The following is a 25582-nucleotide window of genomic DNA, read 5'->3' as shown; positions in this document are numbered from 1 at the left end:
TCACTGCATTTGGGGTGATTCTCCTTCAAAAACCTGTGATATCTGCTATCCCCCTTATTATCTGTGTCTTCCTTTATTTTCTTTCTTTACTTTTTAAGTTTGCTAAACGCAGAATCTAAGGATCAGAATCTAAAATCAGAATATAAGGTTCTGACATGCTATGACTGAATGCTATATCTTTGAGTTTATTGGTTTGTTCATACTCTTTTATTTGGTAAGGTAACATGTTTGACTTTGTTTTATAGAAATTATGCTATTCCTGCTGATATTATTTATTCTCTGTTTTTCTAAATATCTTGTAGATTAGGTGCTACTACTTGGATTTTAATCAAATTCAGGTTCAAAATTTTTATAGGGGAAGCAGTAGGTGGCATATTCGAACAATGGTGCAGTTGTCCTATTTGGAACCCAAAATTCACCATTACATTTTCTTCTCTGTTTATTAGCAGATTATATCCAGCTAGTAGAAATGAAGTTTCTCTATTTTACCTTTTGTGAAAGATGAAATTAACACTCACTTTTTTTTTACTTTTATGAAAAATTCATAGGAAATTTTGGATACTGGAGAAACCTGAATTAATAAGAAAAATTGGAATCGTTTCTGAATTCCAGAATTCCTTATTTTTTTACATTATCTTATGATTCCTTCTTTTTAATGTCTTGTCCTGCTATGAAAAATAAATTTAGTATGTGCTGACCTTCCCCCCCATTCTTTCCTTTCTGAACCAGCTGTTTTATATTGTCAGGTTTTATAGTAACTTAAGTGTTCTACAATTTCAATTATTGATTCAATTCTACATTGTGTCAAAACATAAACAGAAATTACAGAATTACACATTGTATCATCAGTGCTTTTGCCTTTAGCTACCCACATGGGATGATAGACTTCATTTCTTCATAGTAAATCTCTTTTATCTCTTTATTATTGGAGTGATGTAGTTTCAGCAAGAGTGTCTGAGTTCTTTTACTCTTTTTTTGTTTTGTTTTGTTTTCGGGTCACAGCTGGTGGCTTTCAAGGCTTTCTTCTTACTCTGTGCTTGGGATCATTTTTGGAGGATTACACAGGGTGCTGGGGATAGGATGTAGGTCAAGGCAAGTGCCCAGTATCTCTCCAGCCCCGAGAGTGTTTGAGTACTGTGTGGTGTTTTCTTTTGTCATCATTTATGCTGAGAACTTTGGAAAATGTCTGGTCTATATGTCTTGTCTTTTTTGTTTTGTTTTGTTTTGTTTTGGGGGCCACACATGGTGATGTTCAGGGCTTATTTCTGGTGGGGTTCTGAGGACCATACAGGATGTTGTGTATTGAACCCCAGGTAGGGGTCCTAAATGTGTTTGTCTTTAGCTCTGGTCTATTAGATTATTTTATTCTTAAAAAAATTATATTACCTTGGGGCCAGAGCAATAGTACAGCATAGGACCTTTGCCTTGCATGTGGCTGACCTGGGTTCAGTTCCTGGCATCCTATACTCCATATGGTTCCTTGAGAACAACCAGGAGTGATCCCTGAGCACTACTGAGTGTGGCTCCAAAAAACCAAAAGAAAAAAATTATATTTAAATATATTTGATATTTTTATTACTACCCCATTTTGATGTATTAATGCTCTCCTACTAATCTAGATGATTTACAACTTTTAACTCTAACTTTTGTATTTGTTACATTATTTTTCCACTTTATATCCCTTTATGTTTTTTCTTGCCCTTTAAGAAATTTCCTGAATTTAAACCCTTTACTAGCATTAAATATTAACGTGCATATTTTATTTTTTGTGCATGATGTTTTCCCCTGAAATGACATTTAAATTTTTCTAGGTATTTGAGTTTTTCCTCCTATTAGTGATGTGCTATTATTTCATTAAACAATATTGATGTAATTTTTGAGAATTTTTATTAGAGTTTCTGAAAGGTCTATATTCTGTTACTAAATTATATTTTTTTCTTGGAATTTCTTATGTTTTTTTTTGTTTTATTACTTAAACACCATGAGGTACAGTTGTAGACTTACAAGTTGTTGTGCTTGGGTTTCAGTTATGCAATGATCGAGTACCCATCCCACCACCAGTGCCCATTCTCCACCCCCACCAATCCCAGTATCCCTCCCACCCCCCCATCCCCCATCCCACCCTGCCTCTGTGTCAGGGCACTACCTTTTGTTCTGTCTCCCCCGTTGGGTGCTGCTGCAGAAGAGACATTGGTTGGCAATCATGTTCGGTCCATAGATTACTTTCAGCAGGCATCTCCATCCTGGGCAGATCTTCCCAGCACCCTTTATTTGGTGCTCCCTTTTCTATCTGAGCTGCCTTTACCCCTGGAGTGTGCAACTGGCCTCTAAGCCATGGAGTGAACAACCTGGTATTTATCACAGCTGTTCTCGGGTGTTAGTCTCTTATTTTGTTACTTTATGTTACCCAGATGAATGCAATCTTTCTATGTCTGTCCCTCTCTTTTCTCTTTTGACTCATTTTGCTTAGAATAATATTTTCTATGTAGAACGACTTGTATGTAAATTTCATGACTTCATTTTTTCTAACTGCTACATAGTACTCCATTGTGTAGATGTACCAAAGTTCTTTTTTTTTCCCCTTTATTTTATTTTATTTTTTTTAAGTTGTAGATTTACAATTTTTTGTGCTTTGGTTTCAATCATACAATGATCAGATACCCATCCCTCCACCAGTGCCCATCTTCCACCACCATGGATAATATCCCTCCCACCCCCATCCCCCCATCCCCCCTGTCTCTGTGGCAGGGCAATCCCCTGTGTTCTCTCTCTCCGTTTGGGTGTTGTGGTCTGCAAAAGAGGCATTGAGTGGCAAACATGTTCAATCCATAGTCTACTTTCGACATGCATCTCCCCTCCTGGGAGGATCCTCCAAACATCCTTTATTTGGTGCTCCCTTCTCTATCTGAACTGCCCTTTCCTCTAGGATACCCGGCTGGCCTCTAAGTTATGGAGTAATCCTCCTGGTGCTGATCTCAGCTATTCTTGGGTATTAATCTCATACTTTGTTACTTTATATCCCCCAGATGAATGCAATCTTTCTATGTCTATCCCTCTCTTTCTGACTCATTTCGCTTAGCATGATACTTTCCATATTGTACCACTTGTATGTAAATTTCATGACTTCATCTTTTCTAACAGCTACATAGTACTCCATTGTGTAGATGTACCAAAGTTTCTTTAACCAGTCATCTGTTCTCGGGCACTCAGGTTATTTCCATATTCTAGCTATTGTAAACAGTGCTGCAATGAACAAACAAATGCAGATGTCACTTCGACTACACTTTTTGGCCTCTCCGGGGTATATTCCCAGGAGTGGTATTGCTGGGTCAAATGGGAGCTCAATTTCTAATTTTTTGAGAGTCGTCCATACAGTTTTCCAAAAGGGTTGAACCAGTTGGCATTCCCACCAGCAGTGAAGGAGGGTCCCTTTCTCGCCACATCTGTGCCAACACAGGTTGCTTTTGTTCTTTTGAATGTGGGCCAGTCTCTGTGGTGTGAAATGATCCTCCTCTCCAGGTAGGTAGGGGGAGCCCAAGCCGGGAACCGCTCCTCCCACCCAGCCGTGCGCCTCTTCCCGCCGAACCCCAGTGGGGAGACTCCTGCGGCAGGTCCAGCTCTGTGGGACTGTCCACCACCCCTCCTCCATTCCAGGATCCTGGATGGGAGTGACCTGGGACAGGCTAGGGGCGTGGCCACTACAAAGGGGGCGTGCCCCCAAGTGGGCGTGGCCTTCTCCTGGGCTGCTGTTATATCTCCCACTCTGAGCACTCAGGATTTTTATCCCAAAACTTGTCGCCTAATACCGACCAAAAATTTCTTACCACTTCTACTACAATACAACATGAAGAAACAGCGCAAATCTCCACCACAAGGAGGATACGAAGAAAAGAATCCCGAATCCTCAAGGTTCTCCACAAGTATGCTCTCTTCGATAAAGAACTCCAGGATGAAATGCAGAGGTTGTTCAAGGATCTACTCAAAGAATCAATGCAAGAGATATCCAGAAAACTAAAAGAAGAAATGAAAGAAACAATAGAACAGATAGTCGAGAAAATACAGGAAGAAATGAGAGCAGAAATAAAAAAGCTACAAAAAAGTCTCACAAATAAAGTATTCAGTAGATGAAATTAAAAAGTCAGTAAGTGCCCTTAGCAATAGGATAAGTGCAGCTAATGAGAGGATCAGCGAGCTTGAAGATGAGCAACAGAAATCCCATAGGGAACAACAAATGATAGGAAAAGACCTCGTTGCCCCACTTTTTGATGGGGTTGGATGTTTTCTTCTTGTGGAGTTCAACCAGTGCTTTGTATATCCTTGATATCAACCCCTTGTCGGATGTGTAATGAATTTCTTATTTTTTATTGTCTCCCACCCACAACTGCTGAGGGATTTTAATTGCTATATATCTTTTATATATAAACTAACTATATATAGTATATTATTTCTTATGGGCTGGAGCGATAGCACAGCGGTAGGGCATTTGCCTTGCACGCAGCCAACATGGCCGATCCGAGTTCGATTCTTCCACCCCTCTCGGAGAGCCTGGCAAGCTACCGAGAGTATCTCTCCCGCACGGCAGAGCCTGGCAAACTACCTGTGATGTATTCAATATGCCAAACACAGTAACAACAAAGTCTCCAGTGGAGACGTTACTGGGCCCACTCGAGCAAATCGATGAACAACGGGAGGACAGTGCTACCTATATATACTCTTTTATATGTTTACATAAAATATGTATGTAATAACATTGATGGCATACATTTAATGATATTAGTCACCCACAAAACTTAATATTAAGACTTTTCTCTTCCACAATATTGTCTCTTTCTGTCCAAGTAAATTTGTCTACACTTAGAACTTCACTTACCATACATAATATGGAAACTTTCATATAATCTAGCCCTAACCCAGACTTTGTGTTTGACTTCTTGACCTGTATATTTAGTACTTATGTCACATACCCTATGGTAAAATCAGAAAGCAAGTCAAACTCAGGTTGAGTGCAAGGGAACCCATCCCATTTTTTTTATTCTCTGAAATATGGCCTTGTTCTTAGCTTTCGAGCACAGGGAATGGCCTAGTCATGTACCAAATCCTATTGTATTATGTAGTGTCTGATCTTCCCTTTTCTCTGTCTGCTTCTGATCCATTACCAAGTTGTATCATACTCATTTCCTTAATGTACTTAAAATAAAATTCACATCTCTCTAGTTTTGTTGGCTCAAACTATCATTAAAGTATATTTCATTGAATTTCTATCATTGTTCTTCTGAACACTAGTTTTCTTTTTACTAACCAGAACTTTCCTCCTAGTCTATACTCTCTATGATGATCTTGCAAAATGCAAAGTCAGCAAGAATACGGTTTTCCAAATGGACTTTAGGATGAAGAGAGTGTTATGTAACATGCTCCCCATCCCCCAATACACTCTGTATGCTTTTATAATTCTTACTAAACAACTAGTTTTCTAGCCCAGTTGACTTCTTTTCATGATCTCATTCTTTCAATTCTGGTATTTCTTTTTCTGCCTAAATTACTACATCCTATCTTTGATCTTGGTTAATTAAATCCTTCTTAGTTTTTTAAACTCATCTTAAGCATTATTTCTTTAGGAAAATTTTCTCTGACCTCTTGGAATTAGTCACATTTACAATTTCCCATTATTTACATTATTATATGACTATTATTTGTCTTTCCAAATAGATTTTCAAATTTCACATGAACAGAAAAAAATTGACTTCTGTTTAGTCTTATATTTTGATTAGCATAACATAATATTTCATCTATTTTTAGCATGAAGTAATCATTTAATATCTTTTGTTGATGGAATAAATTAATTTTTTTTATTTATAGTGTTGACATTTTCATTAAAGGTACTAAAACAAAGGATTTTGGCTATACTCAATATACTCTAGATCAAGATGAATAAACAGGCAACAAGAAGTAAAGGTGAGTTTACATTTAAAGAAGTTATAGCTTATAAGGAGGCTGGAGAGATAGTACAGCAGGTAGGGCATTTACCTTGCATGAGGTCAACCTGGATTCATTTCCCAGCATCCCAGTGCTCCAAACTTGCCAGGAGTGATTCCTGAGTGCAGAGCTAGGAATAACCCCTGAGTACTGCCTGGTGTGGACCCAAACAAACAAAGACATTATAGCTTATGAAATTATTATGTAAACTACATGTTTAATGGTTTAAAATAATTAGTAATATTATTTAAAAATAATAATAAAAATAGTAATATTTAAAAAAATAATAAAAATAGTAATATTTTTTTCTTAAATAATAAGGAAATGATAGCTCTTTGGGAAAGGACTGAAAATAATGAATTCTCATTCTCTTTGTTTTAGAATACATGATAGTTTTTAAGGAAATAGAAAATTTAATTTTGAATCAGATGCCAAGAGCCGAGTGAGTATTATCATAGCAATATATAAAAAATGTAAAATTCTGTACCAAATTCTTTTTATGTCTCTTTGGGCTTTAAATGATGTTTTAGAATATATACTAAAGTATAACAAATACAATATATAATATCTAGAGTATATCTATGTGTCTCTGACTATATTAGTATATGTATATGGTATAGTACATTTATATTCATACATTTAAATTTTTCAATATATAGTATAGATAGATTTGTTTCTTAAATATATAATTGTTCAACACAACATTTAGAGCTTTTTGGTGCTAATTGTTAGTAGTTTTTACTTGTCCACAACTGTCCATTACATTGTTTTATAAAGTATTGATTAAGAATGATAGAAGCGTATATTTGGAACATGGATGTTAAACTCTTCAGCACAATTCAGATCCTACCATATGACTTTAGAGAATTTACTTTGCCTGCTAGGTCTGTTTCTATAGAATGGGAATAATCCTGCCCTCTTCTGTGAAGAATTTTCCTTCATATGGGTATATTAAGAGTCTCAGCATAAAGTTGACATAAACTACTCACTAAGCAAATTCAGCTATTAGTCATGATGAGATAATAACAATGCAACTGTCTTCTTTTGAGATTTATTTAATCTGTACACATTTTGTTTTATTTGCTTTTATTTTAGATATACAAGTTTATTCAATGATTTTATTGAATCTGAATTTTTTCTGATTGATGGAGATTCATTACTTATCACATGTGTATGTGATATATCACTAAAGCCAGGGCAGACCCTCCACTTCTTCTATCTGGTTGAACATTATCTTGCAGATCTTATTGGTAAAGGAGGGCAATTTGCCATAGTTTTCTTCAAGGTAACAGTTTTTTGGTTGATTTATTTTCTAGGACTTTAGAAATAATTATAGAAATTCTTATTTATAGCTTTTATTCCAAATTTAAATTTGCAATACTTAGGAAATGAATAAATTTTATGCTATGCATTATCTAGCTACAAAGTGGCTATTTAAAAATAATATCTTAAAATACTTCTCTCACCTCTTTAGGAGGCTGAATATGCCTATTTGAAGTTTCCTGAACTTCTTTCTTTGAGAACTGCTTTAATTCTTCATCTGGAATGTAATACTACCCTTGATGTTCAAACTAACATTTCTGGATGCTTATCACGAGAGTGGACAACTTACTTGGGTGATCGTGACCCATATTTTGTCATAGTTGCAGATCAAGGCATAAACAATGAACAAACAAATCTTTTCAACTTTTTAATCATTCAGTCTTGGATAATGAACATCAATGCTGTACTTTCATCCGGACAAGAATCAAATGTTCTTAGACTTTATGCATATTTTATGCCAAGTAATTTGTTTGCTCGCAAGTTTTATTATGAAGTAAGTTATACCTAAAGGAAAAGTTTTTTCAAGATTCTAGTTTTTTAAATTATTTGACTTAATTTCATTTCTATGTTTGGAATAAAAATTGTCATAAATGTAACAGATGCATGTACAATTATATTAATAGTAGATGCTTAATTATATTAATAGTAGGTGCTTAAAATACAGTATTTATTGAGGACTTATAAAGAGCAGTGCTTTATCCTTCTTAAAAATAATTTTATTTGTTCACAAACTCAAAATGAAGATATTGGTTCATCTGTGTTTTGCAGGTAAGCAGATAAATATTTGATTGAAAAACTTCTTATTATTCACACTAAGTGAACAATAAGACATGGCTTTAAAAAGCAGTCTGACTTTAGCACTACATGCTTACTATACTCTCTCCAAGTTATGACTGTCAGAAAAGCATAGAGATGGAGGCAAAAACTGTACTTCTGTCACTGGTTTACATTAGTGAAATAATAGTTAATATGGTGACTTTTTATGAGAAAGTAATGGAAAAGATTGATGACATAGGTTTATTTTTGAATATTAAATGTTAGTAGAAGTTTAAAAGTATTTAGAATTTAATTGTCATGATCTTATTAATTTTTTTTGGAAATATTTGACAATTACCATATTGTTTTCAGAAGTAAAAGTTTACTTTTTATATGAATACGTTGTTTTTAATTCTCATTACTTTTAGTGAATTCTGTGTTTTTTTAAAACAATTTTTGGATTGATTAATGTTTTTTATTTTTTAAAGTTTATTTTATTTAAAAATAAAAGAAATTCAGTGTAGCAACTTGTTACCTTCTTATGAGTCATTTATTTTTCTTTTTAAAAACACCCCTTTGGGTTTTTATCCCACTTATCTGCTATCATTTAAACCAGTGTGACAATAAAGTTGGAATTGATTAATATATTTTTATTCTTTGAGAATAGTGTCACATCCCACTTGATATTTGGGGACATCCAGATGGTTGTCATGAAATTTGAGAAGATGGTTTATTTTGTTTTAGTGAATACTTAAGTCATTAAACTATTTTAAACGCAGGCTGCTTACTGATTTCTCTTTTACAGAATCGAAAGAAGATTACAGGTGCTTATAAAACCCTGATCAAGAAATTACAATCTTTTAGAGATTTAACATCACAGTCTGTTTTTAAAAGTTTTAAATGGGAAGATATGATGAATGAGGTACTGAATTTATTAAAAATACCTTTTATTTAAATTGAATAAATTGTTTCATTATTTAAAAGATAGCAGAAATTCATCAGTTTTCATTTGCCTTTCACATATAGGTATATCTTACACTTCTCTATACAGCAGTTATTTTCTTGTTAGTGTACCTATATACGTACACATATATTATGATATCTAGAATAAATGCTCAATTTTTATTTTCTTATGTCTTTTCTTGTTGTTTGTTTTTGGCCCAGACCCTGTTGTGTTCAGGGGTTACTCCTGACTCTGTGCTTAGGTGGAGGGCATCAAGCACTCTGCTGGTGGGTGTGGTGTTGGAGCAATGTATGCAGGGAGCTACAGTGTTTTCTTTAGAGTTTTTATATCATTATGCCATAAATGATACTTTTCTCTCCTTGTCTTTGAATGGGTTGCATGGGCTCGATTAGGGATTCGTGTTCATATCTCAGTGGGATGGAGCATATGCTTGGGGTTGGGAGTTTGATTTTCCATGTATCTCCCATCCACTCGGTATGGGTGGCCACAGCTACTGCTGGCCCTAGCAGCCCTCCAGTCTCTCAATCACCTGACCATCAGATCTGCAAAGTCAAGTATCTCCAGGAGTGACCCTATAACCCTCCCACAAGTATGACTGGTGAGATATTCCCAACAAGATTAAAATGCTTTTCTCCTTTTTAATTGGTATGAGATGATTTATAGATCATTTAGGTGACTTGGTCTTAAAGATTTGATAGAATTTCCCTTGAAGCCATTTGGGCATTGTGTTGTCCTATTTTGGGGTATGTGTGTGTGGAGGGAGATAGTTTCTTAATAATTTTCTCTTTCTTCTATGGAACTTTATTTCTTTAAGCTCAGTGCCACTAGCAGAGCAATTTAACTAAATTACTCTTATAAGGAAATTGTTTAATTTATAATTTAGGTTTTTTATTGTCTTTCTTTTCTGTTCTTCCTTTTTGTGTGGGGGGGATGCAGTTATACCCAGTGGTATTCAGGGCTTACTGCTGGCTCTGTGCTCAAGGATTTCTGCTGGCTGACCTCAGAGGATCATTTGGAATGCTGGGGATTGAACTGGGTTGGCCGCCTGCCAGACAAGTGACCTACCCATTGTATTATCATTCAGGCCTTTCAGGTTTATTTTCATAGTAGTTTGCAGAATAAGTTTTCATGATTTACATATTTTTTGTTTTTATGGTTACTTTATCCATAATTTTTACTTTGTATACATTTATTTTTCCCATTTTATTGTATCAAACAAGTGTCTTTCTGTTAAATTTCCCAAAACTTTACAATTTTGATTTAGTAGATCAATTATATTTTTTAATATATACTTTTAAAATTATTTTTCTTGCCTTCGATTTCTTCTAGTAGATGTTGTAGTCCTTTTTAATTAATTATTGTTTTGGTTTTGCGGCCATGCCTGGTGGTGCTCAGGCCTTACTCCTGGCTCTATGCTTAGGGATCACCCCTGGCCAGGCTTGGGCGAACATATGGGATGCCAGGGATTGAATCCGGGTTAGAAATATGCAGAGCAAGCATCTCACCCACTGTCCTTTCTCTCTGCTCCACCTTTTTAATTTTATTTATTAAAAAATTTAATTTAATTTTAGGTATTAGGACTCACAATAGTGTTAATAGTATTAATGATTCAAAATAGTATTAATTACTAGTGTTAATTCACAGTAGTGTTAATGATAGAATTTTTTTTTGGCCACACTTGGTTATGCCCAGGGGTTACTTCTAGCTCTATGCATAGGAGTTACTTCTGGTGGTGCTCAGGGACCATATACCATGCCAGAATCCAACCCAGGCTGGCTGTGTGCAAGTCAAGTACATTACACATTGTATTATCTCTTCAGCCTTTAATGATAGAGTTTCATAGATACAGTGTTCTAACACCATATCTTTCACCAGTGTTCCCCCCACCCCACTTCCCCAACAACCTGCCTGCCACCAGGATAAGCTCAGTTCTGTAGTCATTTGCTATTCCCTTACTGTGTTTCCTTATATCCTACATATGAAAAAGGGTTTCATGTATCTGTTCCTCTCCCTCTTTTCTTAGCATCATACCCTCCAGATCCATCCACTTAGAAGCAGTCTGTCAAATTGATTGATTTTGTCATTTATTAAAGTCAAATAGTATTCAATTTGGACATATACCACAGTGAATATAGTCTTGAACACTTGGATTTCCAGATTTAGGCTATTTTGAGTAGTGCTACAATGAACATAGGAGCTCAGTTGCCTTTTCTGAATAGAGTTTTTGGATCCTTAAGTTAGAAGGCAAGAGGTAGAATTGTTGGGACATATGGAAGCTCCAATTTTCTGAGACATGTCATATTATTTTTCAAAATGGTCTAGTCAGCTGACATTTCCATCAAGGCTAGATGAAAATGTTGCTGTTACCCACATACATGACAACGCTTGCTTTATTTCTTTCTTATGTATGTTAGTTTCAAATGATATCTTTTTTTTAATTTTTCTTTTTGGGTAATACCTGGCGATGCACAAGGGTTACTCCTGGCTCTGCACTCAGGAGTTACTTCTGGCGGTGCTCAGGGGACCATATGGGATGCTGGGAATTGAACCCGGGTCGGCTGTGTGCAAGGCAAATGCCCTACCCACTGTACTATCTCTCCAGCCCCTCAAATGATATCTTGTTTTAATTTTTGTTTCCCAATGATAAGAGATTCAGAGCATTTTTATATACTTATTAGTCATTTCAGTAAATGTCAATAAGAGAAGTATAATATCTGTATTTCAGTATGTCATAGTTTTCTTATTTCTCTGAATAACTTATTTCATAATTATGTCATAATTACTCATTATACAGGGCAGCATTTATACAGGACAGCCATCATACAGTGAGATGTATATACTTCTAGAGCTATAAAGATTTAACCCTAGAATATTATAAACCAGTATATCACACTTTAAAAAATATCTCCTTTTGTTCTGTTTACATAATTTTCTATATAATTGTGCACAATTGAAATGCTAGCATATCTACTCTTTATTCACCGATAAATATTATTATATGATATGGTATTATAACTAAATTATACTTTGCTAAGTTGAAAGTAGAAAATATGTTGTCTAGTTTTTCTTTCCTATCACTAAAATGCTTGAACATATTTTCTATTTTGTTTATATACACACACATTCCTTTCAGTTACACTTTGTCAAATAATTAGGTTTTTTCTTATTGAGCTAAAGTTCTTCATTTTATTTGTTTACTTATTTATGATTTTTGGGCCACAACTGGTGGTATGCAGGAGTTATTCCTTGCTCTGCACTCAGAAATCACTTCTGGCAGGCTCAGTGAACATGTAGGTTCCTGTTTGGTCACATGCAAGGCAAGCGCCCTACCCACTGTACTATCACTCCATTTTCAAGAGTTGTTCATGTATTTTAATTTTAATAGTTAGATTGAGTAGTTGTCATATTTCTAATAAATTTATAATTTTTCATCATTTTAAATAAACATATTTATAATTTTATAGTCATAGCTATTTATCATTTCTATGTTTTTACTAAGATTACTTGTGAATGAAAATATATTTTAAATAAAGTGAAAATTTGCTATTTCTTTCTATGATAGGCATATGGAACTATTTCTCTGCTGACGGAACTTTGGCCAGAAGGATCTGACATTCGGCGGGTCCTTTGTGTCACTGCATGCTCTTTGTCTTTGAAAATGTATCAACACTTTTTAGAATCCAGAAAGAAGACTCCTCCTGATCACAAAACTGAGAAAAAGGTGAGACTGTTATTATCTAACTGAAAGGACATCTTTGTTCTACATTTAAGAGAGCTTTTGTGTTTCATTTGCCATTTGCTCACTGTGATTTTTTTATTTTTTTATTGGATTGACACCAAATACATGCACTTTAACAAATATGCCGTATTTATGAATGTAAATATTTTTAGAATGTATAATATGTTGTATTTTTACTTTAATTTATTTTTTAAATTTTTACTAGTGAAACACCATGAGGTACAGTTATGGATTACAAGTTTTTGCGCTTGGATTTCAGTTACACAATGATCGAGTACCTATCCCTCCACCAGTGCCCATTCTCCACCACCAATGATCCCAGTATCCCTCTTCCCCCATCCCTCCATCTCACCTCGCCGCTGTGGCAGGGCATTCCCATTTGTTCTCTCTCTCCTTTTGGGTGCTGTGGTTTGCAAAAGAGGCATTGAGTGGCAATTATGTTCGGTCTATAGTCTACTTTCAGCATGCATCTCCGATCCTTGGAAGATCCTCCCAACACCCTTTATTTGATGCTCCCTTCTCTATCTGAGTTGCCTTTTCCTCTAGCATGTGCAGCTGGCCTCCAAGCCATGGAGTGAACCTCATGGTACTTATATTGGCTATTCTTGGGTGTTAGTCTCCTATTTTGTTACTTTATATTCCCCAGATGAATGCAATCTTTCTTTTTTTTTGTTTTTTGTTTTTTGTCCTTAAATTTTTTTCTTTTTTATTAGTGAATGCAATCTTTCTATGCCCGATGCCCATCTCTCTCTTTTTGACTCATTTCACTTAGCATGATACTTTCCATGTAGTGCCACTTGTATGTAAATTTAATGACTTCATCTTTTCTTTTCTAACAGCTACATAGTATTTCATTGTGTAGATGTACTAAAGTTTCTGTAACCAGTCGTCTGTTCTCGGGCACTCAAGGTTTTTCCAGATTTTGGCTATTGTGAATAGAGCAGCAATGAACATGGAAGTGCAGATGTCATTTTGACTGTAATTTTTTGCCTCTCCAGGGTATATTCCCAGGAGTGGTAATGCTGGGTCAAATGGGAGCTCAATTTCTAATTTTTTGAGAATCGTCCATACTGTTTTCCAAAGGGCTGAACCAGTCGATATTCCCACCAGCAGTGAAGGAGGGTCCCTTTATTGCCACATCCGCACCAACATCGGTTGCTTTTGGTCTTTTTGATGTGGGCCAGTCTCTGTGGTGTGAGATGACATCTCGTTGTTTTGATCTGAATTTCCCTGATGATTAGTGGTGTAGAGCATTTTCTCATGTGCCTTTTTGCCATTCGGATTTCTTCTTTTAGAAAGTTTCTGTTCATTCAGCGCCCAATTTTTTGATGGTGTTGGATGTTTCCTTCTTGTGGAATTCAAGCAGTACTTTGTAAATCCTTGATATCAACCCCTTGTTGGATGGGTATTGGGCAAATATCCTTTCCCATTCTGTAGACTGTCTTTGTATTTTGGTCACTGTTTCTTTGTCTTCAATATACCTTATGGATTCCGGTCTGATGTTGAGGTCTTTAACCCATTTTGATCTTACTTTTGTACTTGGTGTTAGGGACAGATCTGAGCCCACTTTATTGCATGTAGCTGTCCAGTTTTGCCAGCACAATTTGGTAAAGAGGCTTTCCTTGCTCCTCTTCACATTTCTTGCTCCCTTATCCAAGATTAGATGATCATATGCTTGGGGGAGATGTCGGTATATTCGACCCTGTTCCGTTGGTCTGCAGTACTCCCTTTGTTCCAATACCATGCTGTTTTAATTATTACTGCTTTGTAGTAGAGTTTGAAGTTAAGGAGGTTGATTCCTCCCATTTTCTTTTTCCCAATAATTGCTTTAGCTATTCGTGGTGGCTTATTGTTCCATATAAATTTCAGGACTGTTTGCTCCATTTCTTTGAAGAATGTCATGGGTATCATAATCGGGATTGCATTGAATTTGTACAGTGTTTTGAGAGGTATTGCCATTATGACAATGTTAATTGGTCCGATCCATGAACAGGGGATATTTTTCCATTTTCTTGTGTCCTCTTTTATTTCCTGAAGTAGCATTTTGTAGTTTTCTTTGTACAGGTCCTTTACTTCCTTAGTTAAGCTGATTCCTAGGTATTTGATTTTCTGGGGCACAATTGTGAACGGGATTGTTTTCTTCATGTCACTTTCTTCTCTTTCACTATTTGCATATAGGAAAGCCATGGACTTTTGGGTATTGATTTTATAGCCTGCACTTTACTATACAAGTCTATTTTTTCTAGGAGTTTCTTGGTTTCTAGGAGAGGTTTTAGCACCCCAGCTTTTTTGAGGGAGCTGTTTGCTTGTAGGATTGTTTTCCATCCTTTAACTTTGAGTCTGTGTTTGCTCTGACTGTTGAGATGAGTTTCTTGTAGGCACCAGAATGTTGGGTTCTGTCTCTGAATCCATTTTGTCATTCTGTGTCTCTTAATTGGTGAATTTAGACCATTGGCATTGAGAAAAATTATTGTCATGAGGTTTTGTGTCATCTTTCTTTAAGAGTTTGTTGTGCTTGTAGAGTTTGTCTTGTCTTATAGTAGTCCCTTTAACCCTTCTTTTAGGTTTGGTTTTGAGTCTATGAAGTTCCTGAGCTGCTGTTTATCTAGAAAATAGTGTATCATTCCCTCGAGTTTGAGTGAGAGGTTAGCTGGATAGAGTATTATTGGTGAAGCGTTTATTTCAGTGAGATTTTTTCATTATAACCCACCATTGTTTTCAGTCTTGGAGGGTTTCATCTGATAGGTCTGCTGTGAATCTAAGGGGTGCTCCTTTGTGTGTGAGTTCCTTCTTTGACCTTGCTGCTTGCACTATTGTGTCTCTCGGCAGCATCAATCATTCTAACTATGATATGTCTTGGAGTGTTTTGTTAGGGTCTCTGTTAGCTGGCATCCTTTGGGCTCCTGAAATCTGAATGGCTGCATTGTCCAGCTCTGGGAACTTTTCAGCAATGATTTGTTTAACAGTGGTATTTTCATTGAGATTGCTTCCCTGACCTTCTGATACTCCACTGATCCTAATGTTGTTCCTCTTGGAATCATCTCCTAGGACTCTGATTTGTTTTAGAACTATTTTGAGGTCCTTTGCCATTGTTTGTTGTTGCCTGTAGGCTTGGTGCAGCTGATCTTCCAGCTCACTGATTCTGTCTTTAGCTGTGGCCATTCTACTGTTGAGAGCACAGACTGAGTTTTTTATTTCATCTATGGAATCTTTGATTTGGGACATTTCTGTGCGTACCTTTCCAATTTCGGCTCTCATTTCTTCCTGTAATTTTTCGATTGTTTCTTTCATGTCCTCCTTCAATTTACTGGATATCTGTCTCACTGTTTCATTGAGTTCATTGAACATCTTTATTACTTCATATCTGATTTACTTCTTAGAGAGGTGCCTTAGGTGAGTAGCAGCTACTGAGGTTTCTGGACTCTTCATTGTCCTCCCCTCGTGGTGGGGATTTGCATTGTTTCTTCATGTTGGTGTGGTGGTATGGAGACTGAGATTTTAGACAATATTTCTGGGAATGGATAAACTACCTGTGATTGCGTGAGCATTGGCCCGCCCAAAATTGGGCCACGCCCTCTTTTATAGAGGCCACACCCCCTATGGGTACTGGTGTCTGTGCGGGATACAAACCAGGGTGGAAAAGGACAGGGCACAGCGTTGGAGCGAAGAAGCTCAGGGATGGGGAGCATCCCAGGGACCTAGAGGATGCCTAGGGTGCGTTCCCAGGGAAAGCCTAGTCCCTGGTTCGAGTCACTGACCTGTGGGTGGAAAAAAACTGAGCACAGCGTTGGGGAAGAACAGGAAGAGGCTCGGGGATAGAGAGCATCCCAGGATCCTAGAGGACACCTGGGGCGCGTTTTCAGGGAAAGCCAAGTCCCAGGTTAGAGTCACTGACTTGGGGGGTGGAAAAAGACCAGGCACAAAGTTGGGGACGAACAGGAAGAGGCTCAGGGATGGAGAGCGTCTCACGGTCCTAGAGGACGCCTGGGGCACGTTCGCAGGGAAAGCCAAGTCCCAGGTTCAAGTCACTGACCTGGGGGTGGAAAAAGACTCTGTGATACTTTAATTATTGAACTTATTTATTTAGGGTAAATTTCCAAAAACTGAAGAAAAATTAGAAGCCTATAGTGCTTTGAGATTTTTATATACCTTTTTTCATTAGGCATTTACAGATTTTTAAAAGTCATTTTAGCCTCCCTTAAGAGGTTAAAAGGAGGTAGTAGAGGAGGAAGACTCAAACTAACTGCCTATTGACAGATGACAGAATAAAGAATTTAAAGAAGTGATGCTACTTGATACTACACTTGAACTTAGCCAAATACTCAGTGTATTACTCTGGCATTGCAAAAGATAAAATGCAAAACCTTTTCTGGGTCAAAAAGATAGTTTTTGAGGTTATTTAAATGAAGTAAGGATGTGAAAGAAACTTACTAGTTATGTAGCACTGTAGCACTGTCCTCCGGTTGTTCATTGCTTTTCTTAAGTGGGCACCACATTTCCATTGTAAGACTTGTTGCTACTGTTTTTGGCATATCAACTACATGACAGGTAGCTTGCCAGGCTTTGCTATGTGTGGGCTGAATACTCTCTCAGTAGCTTGCTGGGGTCTCCAAGAAGGGCCGAAGAATCAAACCCGGCTTGGTCATGTACAAGGCAAATACCCTACCTGTTATGCTATCACTCTAGCCCATTAGTAATGTGGACCATAAATAAACATAAATAAAAGTTATAGACAAAAGTCCACAAAAATTAATTCAAACTCAGTAAAAACTATACTAGACACCAGAAGGAAAAGGTAAGAGGAGGGAAGAATGGATGGAGGGATTTTTTTTGGTGATGGTGGTGGTAAAACTTATATACATCTAGCGCTGTAAAGTTCTAACCCTAGAAATTCTATAATATTATAAACCAGTAATGAATCAATCAGAAAAACTTATTGTTCATCATATTTCAGAAAATTAATTCTGAGATTTAGACAGTCCAACTAATTCTTCTCAAACTTAAGCTATAAAATAATAGTATGGATTGAGTTTAAGTCTTGTTCAAGTTACAAGATACCAAAACTGTGTTATGATAGAATATTTCTGCTGTTTTGTCTTGATGTCAGCCTAGCTAGAGAGATCCTAAATTTCTTAACTTTCTTTATTGCCAAGAGTCCATTAAGAAACTATTGACTAGTATGTGTTTGTTGTCTAGGCATTCTTCAATATATGTGTACATGTGTGTATACACACAAACGTGTATACATGTATGATCTTGTGTACTCTAAGAGGATTGCGAGATTTTTGATTTTAGATATACAATAAACAAAAATGAAATTTATATATCCTACAGTTCAGAAATGGATATGATGGTTAATAATCTTTTACCTAACATATTTATATTTAATTTTCCAAAATCATTTGAAGTTATTTGTAATGAAATACTTCTACATAATTAGTAAGACTTTTGTTTGTGTGTTTGTTTTTTATCACATCTGGCTATTCTCAGGACTTACTCCTGTCTCTGTGATCACGGATCACTCCTGGCAGTTTCAGGGGCTGTATGGAGTGCTGGGTCAGCTGCATGCAGGGCAAAAGTCCTGTCTATTATTCTGGTCCCCAATTAGTTGCCATTTTAAATTGTTATTCATAAATATGTTATTAAACCAAAATTATGTCTTTGGATGCCGTAACTATTGGACTTTATTTTGCCCTCTAGAAGTATTCTGAAAGAAGTATTAGTCTTTTTTTTTTAAAAAAACTGAAAACCCTGCAAACACATGAAAATAAATATGAAGTATATAACCTCATTATTATAAATATATATACTCTTTACTCGATGATTGGGTAAAATTTTCACATATGCACATTCTTATTTCCTTAGTATAATTATTTTAAGTATTGCTTTTAAAATATAAAGTCTTGACTAGAACAAAACATGTAATTAACTAACTACTGGTTCTATTAGTGATGATAACTGTGGGACCATGACTTCATGAGTTTCTCAGTTCATGTAAAGATTTGCTTTACTTAAACTTCTGGAAAATGTTTAATGGAAACTCTTAGTGATCTGGAAGTTATTTCTTTTTACATGTTTTATTTTTACTTTTGGGGTATAACAGGTGGTATTTAGGGCTTGCTCCTACCTTCATACTCAAGGGTCATTTCTGGTGGTGCTCAGGAAACAATCTAAGATGCTGCAGATCAAACCCTGATGGTCTGTGTGCAAGGCAAGCACCCTATTCACTGTACTATATCTCTTTACCTCCCCCTTTTTAATATCTTTTAATTGTATTTGAGTTGATGTTTGAAGGAAACGACTTTCAAAGATGTAAAATAAAGAATGCGAAATCCATCTACAGCAAGGATTTTTGTGGGGCTACACATGATGGCATTTTACAGTCTGTTGTTATCTAGATGATTTTCTTTACTTTATTCAGGTACAAAGCAATTGTGCAACGCTGCAAGAGGTGGAAGATTTATGTAAACTGCATTGTCTTAGTGTAGTTCTTCAGCTGCACTTACCTCTTTCTCAAAGAGCTTGTGGTAGAGTCATCACTTCTTGTTGGAACAAGAGCATTCTTACATTCTTAAGAATGGTAAATATTCATGTTATATATTCAAACCCTTCATTAGTTCATTACTTTTTGTTTCAACTGTTGTATTACTGAAAAGATTATCTTGGCTTTTTGACTTATTTTTGTTTTGGGGCATCACTGATGGTTCCCAGGTTCACACTTCTGGCTCTGCTCTCAGGGATCCCACCTAGTGGGATTTAGGGGGCCATATGGGAAGCTGGGGATTGAACCCAAGTTTGTTAAATAAAAGCATCCTACTCATAGTGCTATTGTTCTAGTCCTAAAATTACCATCACTTAATATATATTTACATGGGAACAGTGGCAGCCCTTTGCAGGAGTTTAAATATTTAGTAGCTCAAATCAATCACTTATTTATTTTAATAACTTGGTTTGGTAGTCATAAAAAACAGAATGACATAAGTTTAAAGTAAAGCAAAGGCCTCTTCTGTTTTCTCTTTAAATCTTTGTCATGACCAGGTATTTGTACCATTAGTTAAAGAAAATTTATGATCATTGTGTTCAGTTCTTAAGAGAAACTGAAAAAGCCAATGTAATGGTCTATTTTTTTGTCTAGAATAGAAAATATTTAGGACAAATTTGTAAAATTTTGGTCAATAAAAAACATAGACAGCTACCTAATGCTTTCTTTCTTAAAGTACTGCTGGTAACTATTAATTAAAAATTATTTTTCCATGAAATGTCTTAGATTATCCATCACTTGCTATTGTTTCTTATAATTCCTCTACTATGGGAGTTTTGATTTTTATATTAAAAATGTTACTTTGGTGAATAATTTTCCCTTTTATTAAACTTTATTATGTGCTGAGCAATAGTACAATGGTAGGGACTTTGCCTGTGCACAGCCAGCCCGGCCGAGCTGGGTTCTATTCCTCTGCCCCTCTTGGGGAGCCCGGCAAGCTACCGAGAGTATCTTGCCCGCACGGCAAAGCCTGGCAAGCTACCCATGACGTATATGCCAAACACAGTAACAACAAGTCTCAAAGTGGAGACGTTACTGGGCCTGCTCAAGCAAATCGATGAACAACGGGAGGACAGTGTTTGTTTGTTTGTTTTTAAACTTGATGCCCATAAAATAAATTAGCTAATGAACAGAACTGTATCATTATTTTCAAGTCAAAGTGACCAAAAGTGTGTTTTAGAAACAGTCCACTAGGAAATTGGTCCACAAATATATGAATTAGTGAATCACTAGCAATTCAGAAAATATATATATGTATATTCTTACCCATACCTCCCATTGCCTTTATAGAGCTATGTTTTTGCTAAGAAAGACAAGGATATCCGCATTTACCACAATCATTGTGTTGGAAGTCCTATTCAAAACTATTAGAAAAGAAAAAGAAAAATAAATAATTCAAATTGGAAAAGATGTAAAACCATCAATATAGCCATAAGACATGCTAATACACAGGAAAAAACTTTAAATACTCCACTAAAACTATTAAAATAGTATTAGCTACTGTAAAGTGGCAGACAACAAAAAGCTACCAAAATTCGGTTATATTTCAGAAAGGTAAAGGTAAAGGCCCTCCCGTTGTTAATTGATTTGCTCAAGTGGGCCCAGTAACGTCTCCATTGGAGACTTTGTTGTTACTGTGTCTGGCATATCGAATACCTCACGGGGAGCTTGCCAGGCTCTCCGAGAGGGGCGGAGGAATCGAACTCGGGTTGGACATGTTGGCTGCGTGCAAGGCAAACGCTCTGCCACTGTGCTATCGCTCCAGCCCCATATTTCTAGAAACCTTGAGAAATATCCATTTATATTTACATAAAAAGAATAAATCAATAGAAATAAACTAGACAAGGGAAGTGAACACATGTACACTGAAAACTCTTAAGACATTGCTAAAAGAAATATAAACACATGCAAATAGAATGCTATTTAGTTAACATTATTGATTACCTGTTGATAATACTTTGGATATGTTTGGGTAAAATTAATTAATAAAATTAAATTCTGCCACTGTCTCTGTCATTGTCCTCCCGTTCATAAATTTGCTCCAACAGGCCTAGTAATGTCTTCATTGTGAGACTTGTTGTTACCGTGTTTGGTATACTGAATATGTAATGGGTAGCTTGCCAGGCTTTGCCGAGCGGGCGAGATACTCTCGGTAGCTTGTTGGGCTCTCCGAGAGGGGCGTTGGAATTGAACCCGGGTAGGTCAGGTTGGCCATGTGCAAGGTAAACACCCTACCACTATGATATTCAACATTTTTAAATGCTTAGCTTTTCAAAAATTTAAAGTAACAAGCAAAACTTTCTCACATAACATTCAGGTGGAATTATTCTGGGATAAAGCTATGTAATAGGCACTGGAGAGATATTACAATGAGTAGGGCACTTGCCTTATTTGTGGCCTACTTGGTTCATCTTTGCAATCCCATATGGTCCCCCAGTACCACCAGAAGTTATCCCTGAGTGCAGAACCAGCAGTAAGCCCTGAGCAGTATTGGATGTAGGACACCCCCCTACCCCTCCAAAGAAGGTATACATAAGCACATAGAAATTGCTCACAATGGAAAAGTGTGTGCATGTGTGTGTGTGTGTGTGTGTGTGTGTGTGTGTGTGTTTAATCTAGGGAGCAGAGAGCAGAGGAGAAGCCCCAGTTCTTCTTTCTGTATTTAACTCTCCAACCATTGTATTGTAAGGCTGATGAGGCTCTCACTTACTGACAATGTAGTCTAAGTGCCATCAGTAAGGATATCACTCTATAAAAACATTATCTCACTGCCACAGACCACGGGAGCAAACACAGTATAGGTATATAAATCTTTGAGTTTGAAGGATTAAGTATTTTTCTCCAACTCTGCCCTATCAAATGTGGGCTCTCTTACATTCAAAAGTAAAATTGAAAAATATTCTATTAAATGTTTTTAAGCCTTATTTAGATTTTAATAACATTTAATAGAATATTTCTGTAGTGCTTGAACTCTACTGGAGGGTAACTATATTTAAAAAAATTATGTTAACTCAAATATGAAACTCTCTGATTCATAATAAATAATAGCACTGCATTTTGTAATCAATTTGATTTTATTTTGCTTTAATTTTTTTAAGGGTAGAAAGCATTCATCATTAGCCAGCCCTGCCCCTGCTGACTTATTTGTCAGCTGGATTTTAGACTTGTTTTAAATCATGTTAATATGAAACTAGTTAATAACTGGATTTTACTTCCTATTTACAGAAAAGATGGTGTGAATATTTTATCCTTAGTAATATAAATAAATTTGACTTTTGGAATCTGAATTTAACTCATCTCTCTGACTTAAGTGATGATCTCTTGTTGAAGAATATTGCTTTTTACTATGAAAATGAAAGTGTTGAAGGTAACAATTTAGTTAATCTATTATGCCTATTTTTTGTGGGAGCACCCTCCCAAACTGCTCAATGGGGTGACAGATCAGTGGGGGATACTCCCATAGATTCTCAGCCAACTGCCTTCAGTTCAATACAAGGGCTTGATTTATTTTGTTTTAGTGTGTATGTGTCGGGGGGGAGAGGAGAGGAAGGGGGGTGTGGGATTAACTGATACATCTGATTTTTCATATTTAGTATTTTAAACTTATATAGACCTGCATTCGAATTTGGGACATGTCATTATGAAGGATTATGAGAATCTCTGGAATACAGTATCAAAGTTAGTAATTCAGTTTGATGTTGGAAAGCCGTCGCCTCTGAGAACCACACATCTTCCTTTCCTACAGAAAGAACCATTAGCAGTCATGGGAAGTAAGTCTCAAAATTAACTTGAAATATAAGCATTTTTCTTCTGAAAATGTTTTGAAACTTCCACAAAATATTTCAAGAAACAGGAATTTTCTAGCATTATATATTTTAGTAATATGGGGCTGGAGAGAGAGTACAGCAGGTAGAGTCCTTGCTTTGCATGTTATAAACCTGTTCACCCCATACGGGCCCTCTGCACTTGGGCCAGGTGTGATCTCTAAGTGCAGAGCCAGGCATAAGCCCTGAGCACTGCTGGGTGTGGCTCGAAAACAAGAACAAATAAAAAAAATAGCTAAGTTTTATTTTTACATCATGGGGTACTCTGTGTGTGTCTATATAGCACTGTCCTCCCATTGTTCATCGATTTGCTCGAGCGGGCACCAGTAACATCCCCATTGTGAGACTTGTTGTTACTGTTTTTGGCATACTGAATACGTCACGAAGAGCATGCCAGGCTCTGCCATGCGGGGGGATACTCTCGGTAGCTTGCCGGGCTCTACGAGATGGACGGAGGAATCCAACCCGGTTCAGCCACATGCAAGGCAAATGCCCTACCCGCTATGCTATTGCTCCTATATGCATATTTCATATATGTGTTAGACATACAAACACATTTTAAAAAGTGACTATGGCTAAGTTTAAAATTAATAGCAGAAGAAGTTCCAGGACCAAAAATCAGGATAGCCCTAATTCAGAAAACTTTGTGGTCAACTGAATCTGGCAGAATCTCTGTGAATTATAATTTTATTAATTGTGGTTTTCACAGAATTCTTGAGAAATATGAATAGAAATGCCAATCTATAAAATAATAGAAAATAAATAGCTAATAGAAACAGTAGAATAAAGAACTTGAATTCCTAAGTAGTTCAGATTTAGTAACTGTCCAAAACAGTAGATGTGAGCACTAAAAATCTTAAAGAATTCAAAATTAAAACTGAAGAAAATAATTATAATTTTTAAAAACTATTATCTATCTATTGTCTGTCTGTCTGTCTGTCTATCATCTACCCATCTATCTATGTTTGGTTTTGGGACAACACCAGGTTTTTTTAAGGAGTACTCCTGGTTCTGTGCTTATGGATCACTCCTGGGAGTGCTCAGGTGACCATATAGGGTGCTGGGATTCAACCCAGATTGCCATAGGCAAACATTTTACCTGCTGTACTCTCTCTCCTGCCCTAAAACAATATGTTTTAAAACTAACATACTAAAAACTGTACTAAATAAAACTAAAAATTTTAATGATAATGCTATAAGTATTAACCACAATTACTAAAACCTTATAATATTTTAAAACATAATTCACATTTTAAACTAACCAGACTTTTAGAAATTAAAATATTATAAACACATGAAATAAAAAAATTGGTTGGATGTTGCTAAAGAAAAAATAAGTGACTTAGAAATGTTAGATATCAATTATATTTCATTAAAGTTAGAAAAATATTAGGAGTAAATGGAATAAATTTAGATAACCTATAAAAGTGATCTTAAAAGATGAAGATAGAACGAAGAAGTTGCTCTTTTCTGTATTTAGCTATTCAGAAGGAGAAAATAAATTTATTAATGTATGTTGGCAGAATTGGAAGAGATCATGGCTAAGTTTTTGCCTGGACTGATGAAAAACAAGAGTTTGCACATTCAGAAAGGATAATGAATCTTGTTTTTGTTTGTTTTTGCTACACCCGGCATTGCACAGGGTTACTCCTGGCTCATGCACTCAGGAATTACTTCTGGCGGTGCTCGGGGGACCATATGGGATGAGGGAATTGAATCTGGGTCGGCTGCATGCAAGGCAAATGCCCTATCTGCTGTGCTATTGCTCCAGCCCCATGAATAATGAAGCTTAAGTGGGATAAACTGCATATGTTCACTCATAGACAATTGCATATTCTAGCTATGATAAAGTAAAACCATATAATAGGAAATATAAATAGCCTAAAATATGAAGTTGCACCGGAATAAAAATTAGGCTAATATTAGACTTTCCCTTTAGTATGTTGGCCAGCATATAGTGAAATCATAATTTAAGAATGAAGGGATAATGTAGACATTTTACTAAAGACAAGAAACCATATATCTGTCATAATGTTACTGAAGGCACTTCCTCATGTAGACCTTCAGGAGAAGGAAATGATTATAGAAGGAGCGTGAGATGGAGAGCTAATGGGAAATTAATGCAGATTTAAAAAATGTATTTAAGGGGCTGGAGAGATAGCACAGCGGTTAGGTCATTGGCCTTGCACGCAGCTGACCCCGGTTCGATTCCCAGCATCCCATATGGTCCCCTGAGCACTGCCAGGAGTAACTCCTGAGTACAGAGCCAGGAGTAACCCCTGTGCATCGCCAGATGTGACCCAAAAAGCAAAAAAAAATGTATTTAAATAAAGACAAAGTCCACAACTGTTGATGTAATTCTAGAGCTGAAATTGATTAGATAACAAATGTCCAATATTGAAATTTATATGTATAACACTGTATCACTGTCATCCCATTGTTCGTCAGTTTACTCCAGCAGG

General features: G+C 36.3%; 1 protein-coding gene across 4 annotated transcripts in view; it reads left to right on the top strand.

The window, feature by feature from the left end:
- LOC130023645 (probable ATP-dependent RNA helicase DDX60) overlaps positions 1-25582 on the top strand; it is a 107890-nt gene that overhangs the window by 1956 nt on the left and 80352 nt on the right. For all 4 annotated transcript variants that reach the window (XR_008792484.1, XM_056114221.1, XM_056114220.1 and 1 more), the window contains exons 2-10: positions 5877-5952; positions 6355-6415; positions 7069-7258; positions 7448-7789; positions 8858-8974; positions 12579-12737; positions 19177-19335; positions 22522-22663; positions 22908-23066. Coding sequence is in view for 3 of the 4 variants with exons in the window: in XM_056114221.1 (XP_055970196.1) it covers positions 5925-5952; positions 6355-6415; positions 7069-7258; positions 7448-7789; positions 8858-8974; positions 12579-12737; positions 19177-19335; positions 22522-22663; positions 22908-23066 (1357 nt within the window). In the remaining variant the exon portion in view is untranslated. The remainder of the gene's footprint in view (positions 1-5876; positions 5953-6354; positions 6416-7068; positions 7259-7447; positions 7790-8857; positions 8975-12578; positions 12738-19176; positions 19336-22521; positions 22664-22907; positions 23067-25582) is intronic.

The sequence above is a fragment of the Sorex fumeus genome, unplaced genomic scaffold, assembly GCF_029834395.1.
Source record: "Sorex fumeus unplaced genomic scaffold, SorFum_2.1 ptg000024l, whole genome shotgun sequence".
NCBI classification, from domain to species: Eukaryota; Metazoa; Chordata; class Mammalia; order Eulipotyphla; family Soricidae; genus Sorex; species Sorex fumeus.
The sequence above is the reverse complement of the archived record's forward strand: the minus strand, read 5'-3'. Positions and strand labels throughout refer to the sequence as shown.